Raw genomic sequence first — 21,971 nt, forward strand, 5'->3', positions numbered from 1 at the left:
CGTAATAGTTAACTAAATATGGTAGTTGTAACGTCCTAAATGCATGTTGGGTAATAGCTTTATCAGAGTTCTCTAGAGAAACAGAATCAAAGAGATTTATTTCAAGGGACTGGCTTACATACTTGTAGGGGCTGGCAAGTCTGAAATCTGTAGGGTAGGCCAGCAGGCTGAAAACTCATATAAGACTTGAGGCTGTAGAGGGTTTTGTTTTTTTTTTTTTTGGTTTGTTTTTCTTTTTGTTGAGACAGGGTTTCGTTCTATCACCCTGGCTGAAGTGCAGTGGCACCATCATGGTTCACTGCAGCTTGAATATCCTGGGCTCCAGTAATCCTCCCACCTTAGCCTCCCGAGTAGCTGGGACTACAGGTTCATGCCACCATGCCAGACTAATTTCTGACTGTAGAGATGCGGTCTCACCATGTTGCACAGGCCAGTCTCGAACTCCTGGGCTCAACCAATCCTCCTGCCTTGGCCTCCCAAAGTACTGAGATTACAGGCATGAGCCATCATGCCTGGCTGATGCTACAGTCTTGAAGCAGAATTTCTTTCTTTTCAGGGGTTTGCTCTTAAAGACCTTCAACTACCTGGATGGGGCCCCAATCATATTATCTAGCATCATCTCCTTTACTTAAAGTCAACTGATTGTAGATGTTATCTATGAAATACCTCTGCAGCAACACCTAGCTTAATATTTCATTAAGTAACTGGGTACTAGAACCTCGCCAAGTTGACATAGGAAACTAGCCATCACATCAGCCAATGAGGAAAAGTTGATATTTTGATCAGTTCCTTAAAATTGGCACTAATAATTTTATATACAAAGTTTTGAGAAGTACCTTCTTACAATTTGAAGAGAAAGAAGTAGATTTTTCCACCATCACCACATTCTTGGGAGCTGTCTTACTCTTGGGGTCATCTCGCTCTGTCACTGAAACAAATTTTTTCCCCAAGACACCAAAGACCATCATAAAATGCTTACCTTAGGACACATTTTCTACAGCAATTCACTCAATTCTGAAGAGAATGTTGTTTCTGCCACTTTGCCCTGATTTATACAGCCAGCCAGCCTGAGGGCAGGCTTGAAGATGACAGATTAAGAAAATGTTCCAGGAAAATAGTATCCACTTCCTTTTGAGTAATTTGTTGGGGGTCCTTCATTTTCTTTTTCCCAGTAAAAATACTTCCCACCCAGATTAAATTCAGACTGATAGAAACATGCCACTCCCCTCTGGTTCCCAACCTAAATGAAAACTTACAGAGAAGATTTTCCCTAAAGAGCTTTCACCACTTTTGCCCGAAAAGCTGACCACTGTGTTTCCCGGCTCTTGGCAAACCTATATAAGGTACCTGAGAATGAAAACAGTTCAAGGTGTACTTGGCTTCACTTTGCTGTAGGTAGAGGAAATAATTATATCTTGCAGTTGGAAGTGGGGTAATTTGGCAGAGGATAGAAACATTTACAGATAATTGAAGAACCACCTCACCAACAAAGATGAGAAAGACCCAAACAAATCTTGGCAGGGCTGCCCATTCAGGGAAAGCCATTTGAATTATGTATGTATGAAGATAAAGGCGGAGCCAGGGGGTGGGAGTGGGGGTGGGGGGGTGTTGCCTGTGTGCATTTGCTAAAGAGCTTCTTTGATTACTTGAGACTCCCTGAATTTCCACTCTGAAGGTTAGGGTTTATATGACTCCATCATTAGAAAGAGAAATAATAAAATTAACTTTCATTTACCTGCATTACGCACAATGAAGTATGGTCATAATAAACAACCCAAAACATCAAGAACCAGATAATTATTCAAATTTAGTTTATTAATTAAAAGACTTTCTGCTACATAATTTGTTTAATTGGGGATATTTTTGGCTTGGCAAGAGTCTAGGGCTTACATGTTGCTGGAAGGGGAAGTGAGTTACTCCTTTCCCAATGTATCATTGAATCTTGGAAGCTGCCCGATAGAGCAGGGCAATATGTTTTCTCCACATTTTGTTTAGCATCCATAAATTTACAAGTGGCAGAAATACCTCCTGGGAGGAAAAGGACTAGGACTGCAACTCCTTCTCTCAGGTTCAAGGGGAGAAAAATGAGTTAAGATGGGCTGGGATGACACTGACCAAGACCAGGTGGCATGAAAAGATAATAAAAGCTCAAGAGGAAATCTACTATAAAAGAGGGGGAGTCTGGACCCCTGACAAGTACTATACCAGTGTCCAGATTGTTGATGAAGAGCATTGGTTCTGATAGAGTATGACCAGTGGCGGAACCTCTTCTGATATGGTTGTCCCCACCCAAATCTCATGTTCAGTTGTAATCCCCAACGTTGGAGATGTGGCCTGGTGGGAGGTGATTGGATCATGGAGGAGGTTTCTGGTGGTTTAGCACCATCCCCTTAGTGCTATCTTCATGACAGAGTTCTTATGGGATCTGATTGTTTAAAAGTGTGTGGCACCTTCCCCCTGTCTCTTCCTCCCGCTCTGGCCATACGAAGGGCCAGTTTTCCCTTTGCCTTCCACCATGGTTGATGCCAAGCAGATGCTGCCGTGCTTTCTGTACAGCCTGTGGAACCATGAGCCAATTAAACCTCTTTTATTTATAAATTACCCAGTCTCAGGTATTTCTTAATAGCAGTGCGAGAATGAACTAATACACCTTCCTACTGAGTCAACTTGACATTATGATTGTGCTTTGGTGAAAATGGTATGGTTCTCTGAGTGAAATATTTTATCGCTAAAAAGCTGTACTTTCTGGGAACCTAAACTTTTTGCTTTGGGATGTTCATGACTAATATTTCAGAGAAGTGTTTTTCCTGGTATATTGAAAACCCCTTTGGGTGAATCAGCAGGTGACAAATATGGGAATTGGCAGCGATGGCAAATAAAACAGCCAGATTCAACTTACAGGCAATGGTTGCCTAGTTAGGCCCCGACACAGCGCAGTAAGGCAGGAAGCATATCTGATACAGCTCAGTGAGTTTCATCTAGCCTTGAGGGAGTAAGGTAAAATCCCTGCACTCCTGGGTGTATTATAGTTCTTGGATGAGTTTATCCTTAGAAGTCCTTAGGAATATTTAGGAATAAAAAATGCAGGAGTTATCCATTGCACTATAAGAAATTACCATAAAATTTAGTAGCTTAAACCAATAAACATTTATCTAATATTCTCTATGAGCCAGGAATCCAGGAGTGGCTTAGCTGGGAGGTTCTGGCTCAGCATCTCTCATGAGGTTGCAAGCAAGCTGTTGGCTAGAGCTGCAATCCTCTGCAGACTGGAGGAAGGCGGTCTTCCAAGCACGCTCATGTGGTTGTAGGCAGGCCTCGAGTTCCTCAAAGGTTGTTCACTGGAGATCCTTAGCACTGGTTGTTCCTTAGCACAATGAACTCTCTCAAGTCTTAATCAGTTCAGTTCAGGATGCCATAATAGAATACTGCAGACTAGGTAGTTTGTAAACAACAGAAATTTATTTCTCATGGCTCTGGAGACTGGAAGTCTGAGATGAGGACGTCAGCATCGTCAGGTTCTGGTGAGGGCACACTTCTGGGTTGCAGACTGCTGACTTCTCGTATTCTCACATGCTGAAAGACAGCCAGTTAGCTCTCTGGCCTTTCTTATGAGGGTGCTTTTGGTGCTAATCTCATTTATGAGAGCTGCACCCCCATGACCTAATTACCTCCCAAAGGCCCCACCTCCAAAATCATCACACTGAGATTAGGGTTTCAACATATGAATTTGTGGGGGAATATATTCAGTCTGCTGCACTGGCTGAGTGTCCTCATAGCATGGCAGATGACTTCCTTCGGAATGAATGATCCAAGAGAAAAGTAGTGAGAAAGATCAAGACAGAAGCCATAGTATCTTTTAGAACAATCTCTGGAGTGGCATACCATTAATTCTGCCATATTATTTTGGTTACATAAATCACCCTGGTGCAGTGTGAGAAGGAACTACACGAGGTATGAATAGCAGGAAGTGGAGATCGTTGAGGACCATCTGAGAGGCTGGCCATACAAAGACTGAGTGTCCTAATAATTTATCTGTTGGGAATTAAGGACCAACAGGAAAGTAGAGATTTTTGTCTGTTTGGTTGATAGTACCTTAAAAAAACAAAAAGAAAAAACTGGCACACAGTAGATGTCCAATTAATATTAAATAATGAATTAATTTTAATATTAAAGAAACTGTGGACTTGTCCTGCAGGAACCGTCTGATAAGATCTGGGTGTTGGGTTCCATTTGTCGTCTTTATTATATTTTGCTCAAGATTCAACTGATTTGCATATGGTCACTGACCATAAGAGAATCTTTTCTTTTAGTGAAAAAGAAAATTAAATTGAGAGTATAACATTTGCTAGATAAAAATCCACTTCTTCAGTTCAAATATCACACTTTGTTTTGCCTAGTTCTTTTTTTTTTTTTTTTTTTTAGTTTAGGAGCAGAAGTTTAATGGGCAAAAGAAAGAGAAAGGAGAGCAGCCGTCTTTCTCTCATGAGAGAGAGGGGTGTCTGAAAGGGAAAAGCCCACCTGGTTCCTTAGAATCATCAATAAGTGGATATTCAAGAAGTGGATAATTCTTCAGAAAAGTGGAAAAGTCAGCCGGGTGCGGTGGTTCACACCTGTAATCCCAGCACTTTGGGAGGCTGAGGCGCGCGGATCACGAGGTCAGGAGATCGAGACCATCCTGGCTAATATGGTGGAACCCCGTCTCTACTAAAAATACAAAAAATTAGCTGGGCGTGGTGGCGGGCGCCTGTAGTCCCAGCTACTTGGGAGGCTGAGGCAGGAGAATGGCTTGAACCTGGGAGGCAGGGCTTGCAGTGAGCCGAGATTGCGCCACTGCACTCCAGCCTGGGTGACAGAGCAAGACTCTGTCTCAAAAAAAAAACAAAAAGGAAAGTGGAAAAGTCAAAAACAGTCCATTTCTAGGGCTATTCTGAAGCAAAATAGTAAGTAAACAGGCATAGATCGTTAGTATGACTGGACACTTGACTGAAGTAACAAATGCTTAACTGCTAGACTTGGTCACTTCTTCTGCAATATGATAAAACCTTCAGATTTACTTCGCCTTGACACTGGACTAACGGAACACATCAGATGAAGAACTAAGACTGACTCTTCAGTGGGGACAAGTCATTCAGAATCCATGAAACCAGGATTCTCATTCAATGTTGTATTAGTCAGGGTTCTCCAGTGAAACAGAACCAATAGGATAGATTTATAGAGACATAGGTAGATAGGTAGATAGACAGATAATTGGATAGATAGATACAATGAGATTTATTATGAGGAATTGAATGCATTACGATTATGGTGGTTGAGAAGTCCCGCAATCTGCCATTCACCAACTGGAGACCCAGGAAAGCCAGTGATGTAAATCAGTTTGAGTTAAAAGGCGTAAGAACCAGAGAAGCCAATGTAGTAAATCCCAGTCCAGGGGCAGAAGAAGGTGAAATGAGATGAGCTATCCAAGCTCAAGCAGTGAAGCAGAAAAAAGGAGCAAATTCCTCCTTCCTTGGCCTTTTGTTTGATTCAAGCCTTCAGTGGATTGGGTGATGCTCATCTGCATTGGGAAGGCAATCCACTTACTGAGTCCAACAATTCAAATACTAATGTCATCCAGAAACACCCTCGCAGATACACCCAGAAGTAATGTTTAATCTGGGCATCCTGTGGCCCAATCAAGTTGACATATAGAATTAACCTCATCAATATTAATAATAATAATTGATACTATGACTTAAGCATCTAATTAGAGCCACAGCTTTACATGCTTTTCCTTAATTTTAACATGAAACAGTCATGGGATACCTACCTAGCTCACCTCAATTTCCTTTTCCTGAGAACCATCCTTACCCAGAAATAGGTCCCATAACCATGTTGCTACTACAAGGCTCCATCTCCCTGGCCACAGTTGATTGAATTAGAGAGTGATACTTGACAAAAAGGAGCGAAACAGATTCTATTCCCACTATACTTTGAAATGGGGATGAAAGATTAGTATATCAGTCACTTGAATGGAAGAGTTATGAAGAGCTATAGAGTGGGCATCTTCCTCATGTGCGAGAAAGATGAGAGAGGGACAGAGAGTATCTGTTGGGTGCTTGCTTGTCACATTGTTCAGATCCTATTGAGACTAATCTCCCCTTGGCATCCATTTGATAACTCAGTGTACTTTCCCCAAAATTCTTTTTTGTTGCACAAAGATGGTTCAAAATATATTTGCTTCCTGCTTCCTGTCTCAAATCTGTTTTATATCTGAGAATGTTGAAAAGTTGAGTAACTTGCACAGGGCTACTGGGTTACAAAGAGGCAGCAGAGCTGAGATTAAATCAATATCATATTAACCCTTGAGCCTACCATTTATCTCCTATGCCATTAGAAGAGAGTGTTTCCTTTTCTCAGCTATCTTAGGAGGCTCAGACTCGCGTAAAATTAATTATAGTCATGTGACTTGCTTTGGTGAAAGAAACATACACAGAGGTGACATGATTCATTCTTAGTGGAGATATTGATTGCCACTGCTTAACTCTCCATGCTGTTCCTTTTCCAGCAACCCCGAAAGCACATCACAGTATGGAGGAAACATAAGATCAAAGAAGCATGCAACACTGAGCTATCACGTGGAGAACACCTGTCTGGGAAGCCACCGAAACTGACAGTGGACTTCTCAAGAGAAAGAAATAAACTTTCTTATTTTAGGACACTGAGATTTTGGAGGTGTCTGTGCAGCATAATCTATCTTATCCTACTATATTCAACTAACAACCCCTTATGTTCCAGGACTACTTTTGTCTTTGATTTCATATTAAATTAATTCCAACTTCCTCTTCTTTTACAGCTACAATTTCAGTTATATATGGCTGCATAACAAACCACTCCAAAGCTTAAAACAACAATAAATTATTATTTCTCATAATTCTGTATAACAATAACAAGCAAAGTAAAGTCACCCCTATTTTACAAAGGAGACTGGAGCTCAGAAATCTGGACACCTCAAATAACACACCTAGTAAATGGGAGAAGTGAAACTGGAACTCATATCTTACTACTGCAGGCCCTGTGGTTTTTTTTCTTTTTTTTCTTTTTGTTTTTTACTATTAATGTATCACAGTTACTTTGGCTGACACACCCTGTGTTATCTAACAATGATTTCCATGTTTGATCTTTCCAGGTTTTGAAAATTTCTTGACAAATGAATAAGAAAATAATCCATTGAAAATATTTTTTCTAGAGCGCATATTATTTATTGATTGTTTTAATTTGGAGGGATGTACCTGATTCTCAAAGATCTTGATAATGATCTTATAACAGAGCTATTAGCAATGTTTACTTATTGTAAAGCAATCCCCAACTAAGCCAGGATGGTTGTTGGAAGTACACACCTATGTCAAACCCTGAAAGGGGATTTATTTAGACTTCGTGGTGCCCAAATTTTCTTCTGAGGAATAGAGCTTCTTTACTGTACCCTCATCCCATGACAGAGGATTTCAGCCAAAAACTCCCAGTCCCAAAGTTCCTTAAGGCCTTTATGCTACTATGCAAATATCAGTACTCATTGTACTTGTATCACTGGGGTGGAGTCGAGGTGGGGTGGCTTGCATATAAAAATTATTCTGAGAAAGTGTCAAAAATTACTCTCATTATTGCTTGTAATTCCTGGATGCTTGAGACTAAGTTACACGGAGATTAGGATCAGATCTGGCTCAGAAGTGCTACCTCTGGTGGTGTTGCCATGGTAATCAATGGCCAAGGAACAGAGATCCAGGGAAACTATAGTCTTTGCTGCCATCATGAGCTAGAATCTGCCACCAGACCTTCCCTGGATGAGGTACTTCACTGAGAAATGGCTTCTGCTGTGTCCTGTTGTATGGTTCCATACTCTCGGTCCCCAGCCTCCAAGTGACACTTTTCATTAGGAACCTCAGCTGCCTGGGTCTTTGATCCATTCCCTTCACATTCGTTGTCACTTTTCTGTTTTGGAGAGAAATAAGGAAATGTTTAACTGTACAAACAAAGACCTCTGAACTCCCCCTCTTGTATATAATGCCCATGTAAGAAGCTTCTACTTTAAGCAATCTCAGGCTTCACACCCAACTACCTTCTTCTACAACACAGCTCATGGCATCCTAACTTCGCAGGAGTGAGGCAAATATGAAGAAGTGTCCTGGGGCAAGGAGAACAAGAAAAATAAGTCAGTCTGACTATGGGAGCTTGGTGAAACTGTAATGCGTGATGACCAGGTGGGAAAAATACTTTTCTATACTGGCCTAAAGTTGGAGCAATCAATATTCCCATCTCAGGCCCCTTGCCTCCATCAGAGTGTCACATACCTTGTTTTGTATCCTATAGTACTCATTTAACACATACTGATATTTGGGTTGAGTAAGACCGAAGAAGACAGCAAATCTTCCACCAAGGAATTCACATGCTAAAAGAAAGAACAAGCACTTGCGTAAACTGAATTACTAACTAAAGCTTCGCATCAGTTGAGATGCCCAGAGTTTAAACTACTCTGCAAATGACCTATTACTATACCTAACTTCAAGGCCGACAAAACATTTCAATTGCCTTGGCCTTTCAAAGATTCTAGGATTCAAAGGAAATTTGTCAAATCTTCTATCTTTATATGGGATCATATAAAAACTATTTTTTCCAGATGTATATATCAGGAGAGATTTTCAATATACTTTCACAACAGGTGTAGCATGGGTCCTGAGCAATCAGAACAGGTACTGCTCATTATCCCCATGCATACCAGCTAAACATCCGCTCCAAGTATATTTCAAATTAAACCCAAACTCAATCCAGTGTTACCAAGACCCACATCAGTAATTCTTCCATGCATCCAGACAGACTTCTCAGAAGACGTTTAAGGCCTTCCTTGTCTGCCTTCAGTGGCAAGGTGGCCTGCAGGCTCAGCACTGGGATTGTTAGAGTCAGGGATAAAGACGTAGCATGAATAATGAGTGGTTTCCTAAAGATGTCTCCTAGAAAAGTTTTCCTTTACGATTACAGGATTTCCAACAGGATTTCCAACAGCCTTCTCTTACCACCCCCCCCCCCCCCATTTATAGGACTTTCTGATTCCTCTGACTCATTCTGCCTCTTGGGATATTGCTCATATAGGGCATCAAAATGATGCTATTTTAAAATATGTCTTATCTTTTCATTAATATGCTATCTCTTTGTTCTGTTTATCTGCAGTGTCTAGTACATGTGTAGAAGATAGGGTTTTTTTAATATTAAAATAAATCTTAGGAAGCTTTCCTGTTTACGACCTACTAGAATTTTAAATTGAAAAAGTTAATTACTAGTGTCATCTGGGTTCTAGCTCCATTCAGACAAAATATCTGTGTAGAGAGACCACAGCACTGACTGCTAGCATTTTTATGCCTCCACTACAATCTTGAAGCCCCAGTTAGGAGCGTTTTACCACTGCAGTTCTGTTTGGAACTTACAAGGAAGCTAGGCTCACCATGCATCCTATCCCTGCAATCTTAAATCAAAACCCAACATGCAAATCACTCTGCTTCTCCATACTCTCAATCCCATATTGAGTTTTGCTTCTTTTACCCAGCCTAATCTTCTCTGATTCCCTCCCTCTAAAACATCTTTTCAAACCCTTTTGCCTTAACCTAAGTGTAGAGAGCTCTTGGAAGACAGCATTTTTTTTTTTCTGTTAACATATTATGGTCAGGGTAGGGTTAGTATTCACTGGGATTTTCAATGTAACTTCCAAATCACTAACCCTCTGCGCTTGTGTAAAAGCACTTATTTCTTGAAGGTTCATACTATCTGCCTAAATCACCCCACCTTTACTTTTTACTGTAATCTAAAGACTCTTTGGTCACTTTCATGGTCCTCAAGCTAGCCTTAGCCAGTCACACTTCCATAGCTCTCTTAAAGTGCCTCCTCCATATGTCAGCATGCCCGAGTCTTCCAGGTCAGAGTCCCTATGCACTTCCTACCCTGGCAATTGTGACAACAAATTATAATTGCGAGCATGTTTGCTGGTCTATACGATTCACTGAATATTGAGTCCCTTGAAAGCAGAGACTGTCATTCATCTTTATGTCCCAGAGTCCAGCACAGTGCTGAGCATATAGTAGACACTTACTAATGTTTTTTAAATGAATGAATGAAGATCAGTTTCTAAGAGCTATTAATACAACTTCTATTTTCTCAGACTCTTAGTTTGCCTTCCTATCATATTCACAAGATGTGCAAGTTAGAAGGAAATGAGTAATTAGATGTTGTCAACTATGTCTTAAAAAATTGGTGAAAGTCAAGCAAAATAAGATTTAGTATTTTAGTTGTTATAAATATTCACTTAGCCCATTCATTATGCCCCTAAGAGGGATCAATAAAGTTCATGTTTATAATAAAGCAGTTATGTTTAGGGAAGTTAGAAGTTTAGAACTGTGTCATACAACAATAATTGTTTTTTAACTTGGAAGTTTATTTAGGTGAAGAGTCAACCCAGGGAGGACTGATTATTGCCCTCAAATATGGGAAACTTTGTCCTATGAAAGACGCATCTAGACCAGTTTTGTATGGTTCTAAGAAAGATAAGTAGGAACTTTAGAAGTAGATAACATTTGGGCCGAGATAAGAATTTCCTGATGAGAGTTGGTAAAAGATGAAGGGTCTGCCTGAGGATGCGAGGTTCTGTGCCTTTGGGAATGAAAGCTTAGCCCAGATCTCACTTATTCAGGACGCGATGGAGTGGCTTACACAATTGGAAGTCCCACATAACTCTGAGGGCCTATCGATATATATATATATTTGTTTAGGATAGAAAAAACATAACCTTAGCACTACTTACTAGAAAATGAGGTGCTTGCTATCCGTCCTGCCCAAAATCGCAGGTAGGGTCCCCAAGAAAGTTTAGACTGAAAAAAGGAGAAATTGAGATAGAGTAATTAATAAGAGGAATGGTGACTGCAGATTTGTTTTAATGTAGAGATTTCAAAATGCTCTACATAATATGTTCCATTTTCTCTGTCACAGATGAAGAGACTAAGATGATTAAAACTCTAAGTTGCCTGCACATGGATCTAGAAAGCAAAAAAGGAGACCAAGGACTTAGCTTAAAGCTATTCTTTCTATACACCTTATCTGGCTCAATCTCTTGTTCATTCACCGCCTCCCTCACCATGTTCCCTAATATTGATATACTAAGCTTACAGGGTCAAGTGTTGAATTTGTGCTCTGTTCCTCTTTTTCCTCTTCCTCCTCCTCCTCTGTGCTATATTCTTCCATGATGTCTCCGTCAACAAAATGGATAATCCTTTTAGGAGTAGTCTTTTTGGAAGGTACACTCTTCTCTAGGTCTAACTGCTGGAAACCGTCTATCTCCATAATGAAACAAAACAACTAGAAAATTAAAAACAGGGCACCTTAGGGCAAGTTACCCAGAGCTGAGAGTTATCTAGTTATTTTCAATGGATAGTAAAGACAGAATTCAGAGGTAATCACAGTTGTGACCTCATCAATTCTTCAAATCCAAAAAAGGATTGTTCTGTTCTGTACCAAAATGGAAGAGATTTGATAAGTAGTGAAAATGTGAACTTTCAGTCTTCAAACAAAAGTGTCAACAGGGTTTTCTTACCTTTTGTTAACGTTAAAACCCATAATTGCTGGAAGGAAGGGGTCACTGCCCTGCAGAAGTTTCTTGATTATTTCAATAAATATTGAGAAGCAATGTAGGAAATGGTTAAGAGTACAGACTTCACACAGACAGGAGAAAACATGTGCAAAGTATATATTTGGTAAAGGACTTATTTTCAGAACATGTAAAGAATGATTACAATTCAATAGGTAAAAGGCAAATAACTCAATTAAAATATGGGCAAAATATTTGAGTAGAGATTTAATAAAGATATACAGACGATGAATGTCATTAGTCATTTGGGAAATGCAAATTAAAATCATAATGAGATATCATAACATACCCATTGTAATGGCTAATTTTTTTTTTTGTTTTTTTGAAGCAGACTTTTGTTCTTGTTGCCCAGGCTGGAGTGCAATGGGATGATCTCGGTTCACTGCAACCTCTGCCTCCTGAGTTCAAGCGATTCTCCTGCCTCAGCCTCCTGAGTAGCTGGGATTACAGGCACTCACCACCATGCCTGGATAATTTTTTGTATTTTTAGTAGAGACAGGGTTTCACCATGTTGGTCAGGCGGTCTCAAACTCCTGATGTCAAGTAATCCACCCATCTCGGCCTTCCAAAGTGCTGGGATTACAAGCATGAGCCACCGTGCCTGGCCTAAATTTTTTGGGGGGAGGTGCAGAGACAGAGTCTTGCTCTGTCGCCCAGGCTGGAGTGCAGTGGTGCAATCATGTCTCACTGCAGCGTTGACCTCCCGGGCTTAAGCGATCTTCCTGCCTCAACCTTTTGAGTAGCTGGGACCACAGGTGTGTGCCACCAAGCCTGGCTAATTAAAAAAAATATTTTTTTATAGAGATGGGGTCTCACTATGTTACCCAGGCTGGTCTGGAACTCCGGAACTCAAAAGGTCCTCCCATCTTGGCCTCCCAAAGTGCTGAGATTACAGATGTGAGCCACTACGCCTGGGCTGTTAAAAGTTAAACATAAAATCTTGTAATTTCACATCTAGATATTTATCCAAGAGAAATGAAAACATATATCTCCCTAAAGATTTGTATGGAAATATTCGTAGCAGTTTTATTTGTGAACGCCCCAAACTGGAGTCAACTCAATGTCCATCAATTGATGATGGATAAACAAAATGTGGTCCATATATTTAATGGAATACTCTTCACCAATTAAAAGTAATAAATAATGAATATTTGCAACACTGTAAGTGACTCTCAAATGTATTATGCTAAGCAAAAGAAGCCAGACACTGCATAGTATATAATTCTATGTATGTAGAAATTTAGAAAAGGCAAAATTATAGTAGAAAACAGATCACTGTTTGCTAGGGGAGAGTGGGTAGGGGGTTAAGATTAACTATAAAGTGACAGAGGGAGCTTTTTGGGGTGATGGAAATGTTCTAATAGATATCATGATCATAATGTTGGTTACTTGACTGTATAATGTGTCAAAATGATTCAAATTCTACACTTAAAATTAGTTCATTTTATTATATTTAAGGTATAACTTAATATAGCTGGAAAGCTTTGGAGACAGACTTCCTGGATTTAAAATCCCATTATTTAATATCCCAGTGTCTTGGTTTTCTCATCTATAAAATAATAGTATGAAATGATACAGTGCAACCTTATAAAATTGTTATGAAGAGTAAATGAGTAAAGATAAATAAAGAAGTTAGAACAATTCTTAGCAAATGGTAACTGGTTAATAAAAGCTGGCTATTATTAAGTACCTATAATTTACTTAGCAGTGTATATGTCAGGCAGTATTCCAGTGTTGTAAGCATATGTACACATGTATTGTTGCTTTTTTTTTTTTTTGAAACGAAGTTTCACTCTTGTTGCCCAGGCTGGAGTGCAATGGCACGGTCTTGGCTCACTGCAACCTCTGCCTTCCAGGTTCAAGTGATTCTCCTGCCTCAGCCTCCTGAATAGGTGGGACTACAGGCACCCACCACCACCCCTGGCTAATTTTTTGTATATTTAGTAGAGACGGGGTTTCACCATGTTGGCCAGGCTGATCTCAAACTCCTGACCTCAGGTGATCCACCCTCCTCGGCCTCCTGTATCCCTCGGCTGGGATTACAGGCGTGAGCCACTACGCCTGGTCTCATATTGTTTTAATTAATATTTAAGATATTTTAAGATTATATCAACAAATATGGCTGAACTGATGTAGAATAATTCTTCCTATTCCAAACACGCAGAAATGCTGGATGAAATTAAATGAAAACGTTAAATCAAAAGTACACCAAGGAAGTAGAAAAAAGAGATAGCCCTAGGGATAGAGATGAGAGAGAGAGGGGCAGGGGGTTGAAAGCAAGTCAGCCAGTCTAGATGTCAGAATAAGAGAAAGAACAAAACTGTAAGTATGAGCTGAAGCCAAGATGGTTGTTGAGGTGTTTGGAACCAGATATAGGCCTTGGGGCTGGAGTTTTAATACCCATAGAGAGAGGAAAGTCCAAATCTCAGATCCCATGAGTGTGGAGAGCTGAAATGAAGCCACCTGCATAAAACTAAGATAATAAAATACTATCTTATCTATAAAATATGGACAGGAAAATCTATCCCCTGGCTTGCAAAAGTAGCAAAGTATTTGCTATCTCCTAGCAACAAGGGTAGAAATAGTCACCTAAAAAAATTGGAAACCCCCGCCAGTACCACATGCTGGTGTGTGGCCCAAATTCATAGTCCTCATATGCTGTGAAAACCTAAGATAAACCTGAGTGAACTAAAGGCAGTGTAATCCACTGAACTCTGTCAGATGCCAAGTACAAAGTCATCTTGGAGGAATAATTCAACAAGACACGGTATACTTAATCTCCACTAAAAACAATTCCTGGCTGGGCAAGGTGGCTCACGCCTGTAATCCCAGCACTTTGGGAGGGCAAGGCGGGTGGATCGCATGAGGTAACGAGTTCCAGACCAGCCTGGCCAACATGGTGAAACCCCACCTCCACAAAAAATAAAAAATTAGCCAGGCATGGTGGCAGGAGCCTATAATTCCAGCTAATCGGGAGGCTGAGGCACTAGAATTGCTTGATCCCAGGAGGCGGAGGTTGCAGTGAACCGAGATCATGCCATTGCATTCCATCCTAGGCGATAGAATGCGACTCTGTATCAAAAAACAAAAACAAAATCAAACAAAACCCCCAGCAAATGCCTGCTGAGGATGTGCTTACTGTAAAAACTTACAAACTACATGAGGAAACTAAGCATCTGGAGGAAGGTTCAGCTGATGAGAAAACTGGAAATCCTCACCTGAGAATTAGGAATGATAGGACAACAGGAAGCTTTAAAATTAGTGTGCTTAATATTAGGTTGGTGCAAAAGGAATTCCATTTTTTGCCATTAAAAGTCATGGATAAACCACAATTACTTTTGCACCAACCTAATATATTCAAAAACATAAAAGAGGCAAAATATAAAATCCCAAAAGAAGGTTGACTTGAAAAAGTCAGAAAAACTGCAGAAAAAAATTGCATAAAAAAAATATTGTCACATAGTGGTAAGTTGGATATTGATTAAGCATATGAAAAAATCTGAGAAAAGCTCTCACAATATAGTATAATTTATGTTGGAGTGTGGGGTGAGAGAAAAAGAGATACATATTTAATGTGAAAGAAACGTTAGGTGATAAAAAGAATAGATGAGAAAGTTCAGTACATCTAATAGAAGTTTCAGAAGTGAATTCAGGCTGGGTGCTGTGGCTCACACTTATAATCCCAGCACTTTCGGAGGTTGAGGCAAGAGACTCACTTGAGGCCATGAGTTTGAGACCAGTCTGGGCAACATTGTGAGACCTTGTCTCTACGAGAGAGAGAGAGAGAGAGAGAGAGAGAGAGAGAGACAGAGAGAGAGAGAGAGAGAGAGAGAGAAGACAGAGAGAGAGAGAGAAGGAGAGAGAGGAAGGAAGGAAGGAAGGAAGGAAGGAAGGAAGGAAGGAAGGAAGGAAGGAAGGAAGGAAGGAAGGAAGGGAGGGGAGTGAAGGAGGGAAGAAAGAGAAAGAGTTGAGCAAGGTGGTGCATGCCTGTTGTTCCAGCTGCTTGGGAGACTGAGGTGAGAGATTTGCTTGAGTCTGGGAGTGTGAGGTGAGGTTGTAGTGAGCAGCGATTGTGCCACTGCACTCTAGCCTGGGAGACAGAAGATACCATCTCAAAAAAAAAAAAAAAGAGTTCAATATCCAGCTAAACAGTAAGTGGGAGTAACGTAATAATATATTCAGACCTACAAAAACTGAGCATTAACCATTCTGGCATCTTTATTGAAAGATTAATAATAGGAAATTCTATGTCAAGAAGAAGAAAACTAAACCCAGAGGTAAGAAAAAGTAAGATGTCCCAAGCATGGTGGCTCATGCCTATCATCCCAGCACTTTGGGAGGGCAAGGCTGGGCCAGGAGTTCAATATCATCCTGGCCAACATGCTGAAAACCCGTCTGTACTAAAAAAAACACAAAAATATTAGCCGGACTTGGGAGCATGTGCCTGTAGTCCCAGATAATCAGGAGTCTGAGGTGGGAGGATTGCTTGAACCCAGGAGGCGGAGGTTGCAGTGAGTTGAGATTGCACCACTTCACTCCAGCCTGGGTGACAGAGCAAGACTCTGTCTCAAAAAAAAAAAAAAAAAAAAAGTAAGATGCAATAAATATAAGTAAGAAATTAGTAAACAGGATAACAAACCCAGGTGCGGTGGCTCACGCCTGTAATCCCAGCACTTTGGGAGGCCAAGGTGGGTGGATCACGAGGCCAGGAGATGGAGACCATCCTGGCTAACATGGTGAAACCCCATCTCTACTGAAAATACAGAAAATTAGCCAGGCGTGGTGGCGGGTGCCTGTCCCAGCTACTCGGGAGGCTGAGGCAGGAGAATCGCTTGAACCCAGGAGGCGGAGCTTGCAGTGAGCCGAGATGGTGCCACTGCACGCTAGCCTGGGTGACAGAGTGAGACTCCGTCTCAAAAACAAAACAAAAAACAAAAACCAAAAACGCTATTTTGGTGGGGACAGTATAAAGACAAAACAGTATTAAGTATTAGATAATAACAAAAAATGTGAACTGACTTCTAAGTATTGTTTTGGGATAGGCTGGATAAGATATGTTGTTAAGTATGCATATTAACAGTTGAAAGGTAAATAGACAAATAATGGAATTAGAATGTATAGCTCCAAAGCCAGCAGAAGAAAATAAAAAAGAAAAGAAACACTCTGAAAGAAGGCAAGAAAGAAGAAACAGTAAAGAAAAATCATGATTAAAAGAAACACTAAATAAATTATTAGCATTAATTCCAAGTAAGTCAATAATCATAATAAATGCAAATGGATTGCCAGCCATCCATTAAAATGAAGACTAGCAGATCAAATTTTAAAAATATTTTACGGGCAATGCAAACATGATTGAATACACACACATATATATTCATACATGCATACTCTTATATATATATGTACAAATAAATCACCAAATCTTATTGCTACAATGCTGAGTTTAATGCCTTTGTCAAAGGTCAGAGTTGCAAAAGATCTGCCAAAGGTTACATCTGTCATCCACAGCAAGATGATGTGATATCTGCCCTGTCTGGGGACCTCTGAATGGTACACATGGTTTCCCCTGACTTAGTGATGGTGTATCATAGAAAAGCCGCAGTAAGAAGTAGGAAGAGGTGTTATCATTTAGTTTCTGATGCTGAAGAGCAGCAAAAAATACCCATTTTAATTTGGTATGTAAGATCAACAATATGTTAAGCATAATACTATTGCACAAATAAATACTATCAGTGCCATAAGAAACAAAACACATTCTGCAACAAACAAAAGAAAATAAAACATTTTCAAAAAGTAACTTACATGATTCCTCTGTATTTTTCATTAATTAGTGATGTTGAAAGTAGTACAAATTTTGATGTTATAAATTGTTCAATAGATGATAAAGTTAAGAGTTAAGGGTTCTGTAGGCTGAGGCCATACAGTGCGTTTGGATATGCTGACGTGGAAGTGTTCTCTTGCGTGTCTTACAGGGTGGAACATGTTTGAGTTGTGGGAAGGTCAATATTTACACATCCAATATTAGCTAAGCCCAGTGGTTCTCAAAATTATTTTGTTATGAGAATCATCTGGGGGTCTTTTAAATAATTTCAAAGACAGGCCACACCTCAGACCACTTAAATCACAATCTCTGTGGGTGGAACTCAGGCCCTAGTATTTTTTGAAGCTGTCAGGTCATCCCAATGTTCAGGCAAGTTTGGGGACCAGTGCCCTAAAGAGAGTGAGAAAAGAAAAAACTTTGAAACTGAAACAGAAAGAGACTTGTGATTTAGGGATTCAGTGTATTACAGAAAGCTTAAACATCAGGCTAGTTGTAAGACATCTTGTCTATTTTTTTTCCAAGAGGCTTTCTTGCTTTTGACTTTCTGAACACTTCTTCACCCTGCCCCAAGCTAAAAAACTTAAATAACAAACGTTTAAAAATAAGGCCTAAGAGTCTCATTATAGTCAATTTACTCCTCTTAAGACTGTCCAAATTCATACATTTCCAAACCAAATGAAACACACACACCCTCATCCCCTGTACACCTGGTTTGCCTCTATTAGCTTACAGACTGATGATATCTGTTGGCTCTCTGAAGAAAATACCAGTCTTCGTTCTTCATGATTATGGTGTTGTGCATTAATAGCCATACACATCTTTAAGTTCAGAGGACTCTTTGGGAGGTTGGAGGGGAGTGGAGAGAGACTGTGAATGAGCACAAGAGTGAACACTAGCTAGCTCACAGCTGGTTTACTGAATGTTTTTCTGCCACCTAATGGGCATTTTAGAATATGCTATGCAAAATTCATCTTTGTAATCAGTGCATGTCACACAGAGGGGCCTCAATAGTGAACAGCTTGGAACTCAACTTACTTACAAAAACCTTGGGAGAACTGCTAGCTTCACACCTAGACGTGGATGTTTTGTAAGTGATCTTCTTTGGGCTTCAGTTTAATTTTTTTCTTTTTTTTGAGACACGGTCTTGCTTTTGCCCAGGCTGGAGTGCAGTGGTGCAACCTCAACCTCCCACAGGTATGTGCCACAAGCCCAGCCTTTCTTTTCTTTTCTTTTTTTTTTTGGAGTTTTTGTAGAGATGAAGTCTTCCTATATTGCCCAGGCTGGTCTTGAACTTCTGGACTCAATCCTCCTGACTCAGCCTCCCAAAGTGCTGGGATTACAGGCATGAGCCACCGCACCCGGCTCAGTTTAATTCTTGGGAGCACTTCTACATTTTGTTTCTTAAAAACCCCAAATATAGATTATGAAGGATAGTTCCTAAGTATGTAATGTAATTAACAGGCCATATAATCTCTCTGACCTTTTAAATATTGTATTACTCCAGGGCTCAATGATTGGACTTCTTCTCTTTTCTATCTGCTTTCTTGATGATCTCCTTTGGCCCTATGGTTTTCAATACTATCCACACACAGATGATTCTAACATTTATATTCTCCAGGTCAGTCTTTTTCCCTGAATCTCACAGATCCAACTACCTGCTTGACATCTCTTCTTAGTTATCTAATGGACATCTCAATCCTAATTTGTCTAAATCTTTGCTCACGCTGTCAGTGCAACTCTCCCTCCATTCCCCCAACATGCACATACTCACACATTTACCTCTACTCTTCTAGCAGCCTTCTCATCTCAATAAATGGCAACTTCCAGTTGATTAGGTCAACTACACTAAAGTCATTCTTGGCTCTTCTTTAATCACACCTCACATCAAATCTGCCAGGAAATCCTCTTGGATATTTCTGGAATCATACTTTTCATTACTCCACTGCCACCACCCCGGTCTATCATCTCTCACCCTTGCTATCGTCTCTCACCTAGTTATTGCAGCGGCCTCCTAATTGGCCCCCTCCAGTCTATGCTCGAAAAGGAGCCAGAATTGTTAAATCCTAAGTGAGATCATGTCATTTATTTGCTTAAAACTCTCTAGTGGGTTCCCGTCTCACCTAGAATGAAAGCCAAAGTCCTCACAATGGCCTAAAAGGCTGTATATTTAACCCTTATGAGTTTTCTGATGCCATCTTGTACTACTCTCCCTCCACTGACATCACTCGAACCACACGGGCCTTCTTACTGCAATTCCTTGACCACACAGGTCCGCCTTCTCTCTCTGCAGAGAGCTCTGTGCTGACTGCTCTATTAGTCTTTCTTTCCTTAGACTGTTTCCTTGCTCATTTCCAGTCTTTAACTCAAATGGAGACTATGCTGAGTTCCACTTTCAAGGCAACCTCCCATTGCCTTCACCACCACCTTCTGCATCTTACCTCCTGTTTCATTTTTTCTCCTTAGCACTTACCAACGCTGAACACTTCATATTCCACGTATCTCTGTCTTCGCTCTCCTCCCTGTCCCGCTCCTTGGCAGAAGGGGAGGGTTTTACCTGTTATGTTCACTGCTGTATCTTCTGCCCCTACAATGCCTTACACATAGCTGGAACTCAGTATTTGTTTAACAAATGAATCATACATGTAGTTAATGTTAATGGGTGGGAGGAAGTATATAACAGATTGGAAAAATAAGAGCAGACTTGTAACTGTCTTTCTTTTCTGCTTTAGAAATGACTATCTTCATTTAAGATTTTTCTGATTACATCTATGTACGAATCATTTCATTTTAATTAGCTCCTTCACTGAAACACAGCATTGTAATCTGTATCAAGAAAATAACACACTAGTTCTACATCTTGGCATTTAGTTTCAATAAGCAAATATACTATTTTAAGTATATAACACTTAAACATTTTTCTAGAGTTCTTGGCCATTTTCATTGATCTAGAAAATGTTTTCAAATGGACTATGCTAACATTCAGCTGAGAACTGACGTTGCATCATTACACTGGAGCTAATGAGCGTTGCTTGCCCAGAGCTGCCGGTCCCCCTTCCTGCTTCCACCTTTCCTTCTTCCTGAGGTGGCTGAAGGTCAAACCCCTGGTGACAGGAGAGCCAAAGCCCCACTGTGCACCTCAGGATGCAGTTTCACAGCACAGTATTCACTGACATTTCTCTAGGCCCCTTTGCCTGAGGGAACTGCCCTGCTCCAATCAGTGACTTGCAGTGTGTGTGTCAGGGGCAAGGGCAGAGTGAGGAAAAATGTGAAATAAATCACTGCTGTTCCTTGAGAATTACAGAGCATCACCTGGCAGGATTTTTGTATCCTTATTTTCAGTATTAAACCACACACATGCACCCCACTGCCTGCATGCCTGTCCCTCTGTAGTGTTTCCCAACATTTTTTACATCATGGCACATAGAGAAAATTGTTTGGAATTCTGGAGGCGACCAGCCTGGGAGCTCCAGCCACCTTAAGTGCTGCCCAGCTAGCCACCCAGAAGGCCTCGAGACAAACCACTTGAGAAGCTCTGCATTAGAGAAGCAAATTCAAGTCTGACATCTCAGGGGAGTGCTCTGAAAGTGACTATGTAAGCTTCTACCAACCTCAAGAAAATCACAAGCATTAGATACATTAAATTGCTGATATGATAGCTCTGGCTTTTTGAATATGCACAAATATAGTTTTATGTTTTATAATTTGTCAACTCCCCTTCCAGATTAACTATTTTGATCCCTTTATTACAACACTCCTAAATAAAAATTTAAATTTTAAACAAATTATTCAAATGTCAAATAAAATCTTTAGATACAAACTTATGGTAACCCAAAGTGACATTCCAAGTTTATTTTACACACATTAAGAGATAAGAAAGGCAGTATTTTCTAAAGCATGATTACTCTAATTCTAAAAGAATTCTGCATATGGTTTTATTTCTGCATGCATTTATACAACGCTAAAAGTGCTGCCTCAAGTTTGCAAGGAATAAAGTTTTCTACAGATTATTGTACAATGATAAACTCTTTAGCTTAGCATACCATAGTACAAATACTGCATCATGTTGGATTTTACTAAGCATGAGACATAAACAGGCCAATCAAAATCCTTTGAGGTTAAGAAGTGATAGGTACCAATAAACATAAGTAGAAACTGAACAAGTCAAGGAGTGTTGAATATTTAATGAACCCATGAAGCATAAAACAATTGATGCAAATGTATCTGTCATTTTATTTTTTTTGAGGCAGGGCCTCACTCTGTCGCCCAGGCTGGAGTGCAGTGGCATGACTATGGTTCACTGCACGTACCACCACACTCAGCGAATTTTTTATTTTTTGCAGAGACAGGGTTTCACCACGTTGTCCAGGCTGGTCTCAACTCCTGGGCTCAAGCAATCCTCCTGCCCCAGCCTCCTGAAGTGCTGGCATTATAGGCGTGAGCCACCATGCCTAGTTATCTGTCATTTTAGAACATTACTGTGAAGAATAATTT

General features: G+C 40.2%; 1 protein-coding gene across 3 annotated transcripts; it reads right to left on the minus strand.

The window, feature by feature from the left end:
- Positions 1-6,878: 6,878 nt before the first annotated feature.
- On the minus strand, positions 6,879-21,923 carry FAM177B (family with sequence similarity 177 member B). 3 transcript variants are annotated; one of them, XM_073011504.1, is made up of 6 exons: positions 19,951-21,923; positions 19,260-19,370; positions 11,182-11,370; positions 10,820-10,886; positions 8,325-8,422; positions 6,879-7,965 (listed from the first exon to the last, which is right to left on the minus strand). In XM_073011504.1, the coding sequence occupies exons 3-6, from the start codon at positions 11,353-11,355 to the stop codon at positions 7,828-7,830; spliced, it is 477 nt and encodes a 158-aa protein (XP_072867605.1). In that variant the 5' UTR covers positions 11,356-11,370; positions 19,260-19,370; positions 19,951-21,923; the 3' UTR covers positions 6,879-7,827. The 3 variants fall into 3 exon arrangements, with proteins under 3 accessions (XP_072867605.1, XP_037841471.2, XP_007986559.2); XM_037985543.2 differs by having other exon boundaries at positions 7,078-7,965; positions 19,260-19,396; XM_007988368.3 differs by lacking the exons at positions 19,260-19,370; positions 19,951-21,923 and adding an exon at positions 17,462-17,610 and having other exon boundaries at positions 7,078-7,965.
- Positions 21,924-21,971: the final 48 nt, after the last annotated feature.

The sequence above is a fragment of the Chlorocebus sabaeus genome, chromosome 25, assembly GCF_047675955.1.
Source record: "Chlorocebus sabaeus isolate Y175 chromosome 25, mChlSab1.0.hap1, whole genome shotgun sequence".
NCBI classification, from domain to species: Eukaryota; Metazoa; Chordata; class Mammalia; order Primates; family Cercopithecidae; genus Chlorocebus; species Chlorocebus sabaeus.

Excerpts from the sequence above, each read along its gene's own strand:
- FAM177B (XM_073011504.1), bottom strand. The coding sequence starts at position 11,355 with ATGGAGATAGACGGTTTCCAGCAGTTAGACCTAGAGAAGAGTGTACCT. Across the intron at positions 10,887-11,181 it reads CAAATTCAACACTTGACCCT|TCTAAACTTTCTTGGGGACC; the intron begins GTAAGCTTAGTA and ends TCCTTTTTTCAG. Across the intron at positions 7,966-8,324 it reads ACTATAGGATACAAAACAAG|AAAAGTGACAACGAATGTGA; the intron begins GTATGTGACACT and ends TCTCCAAAACAG.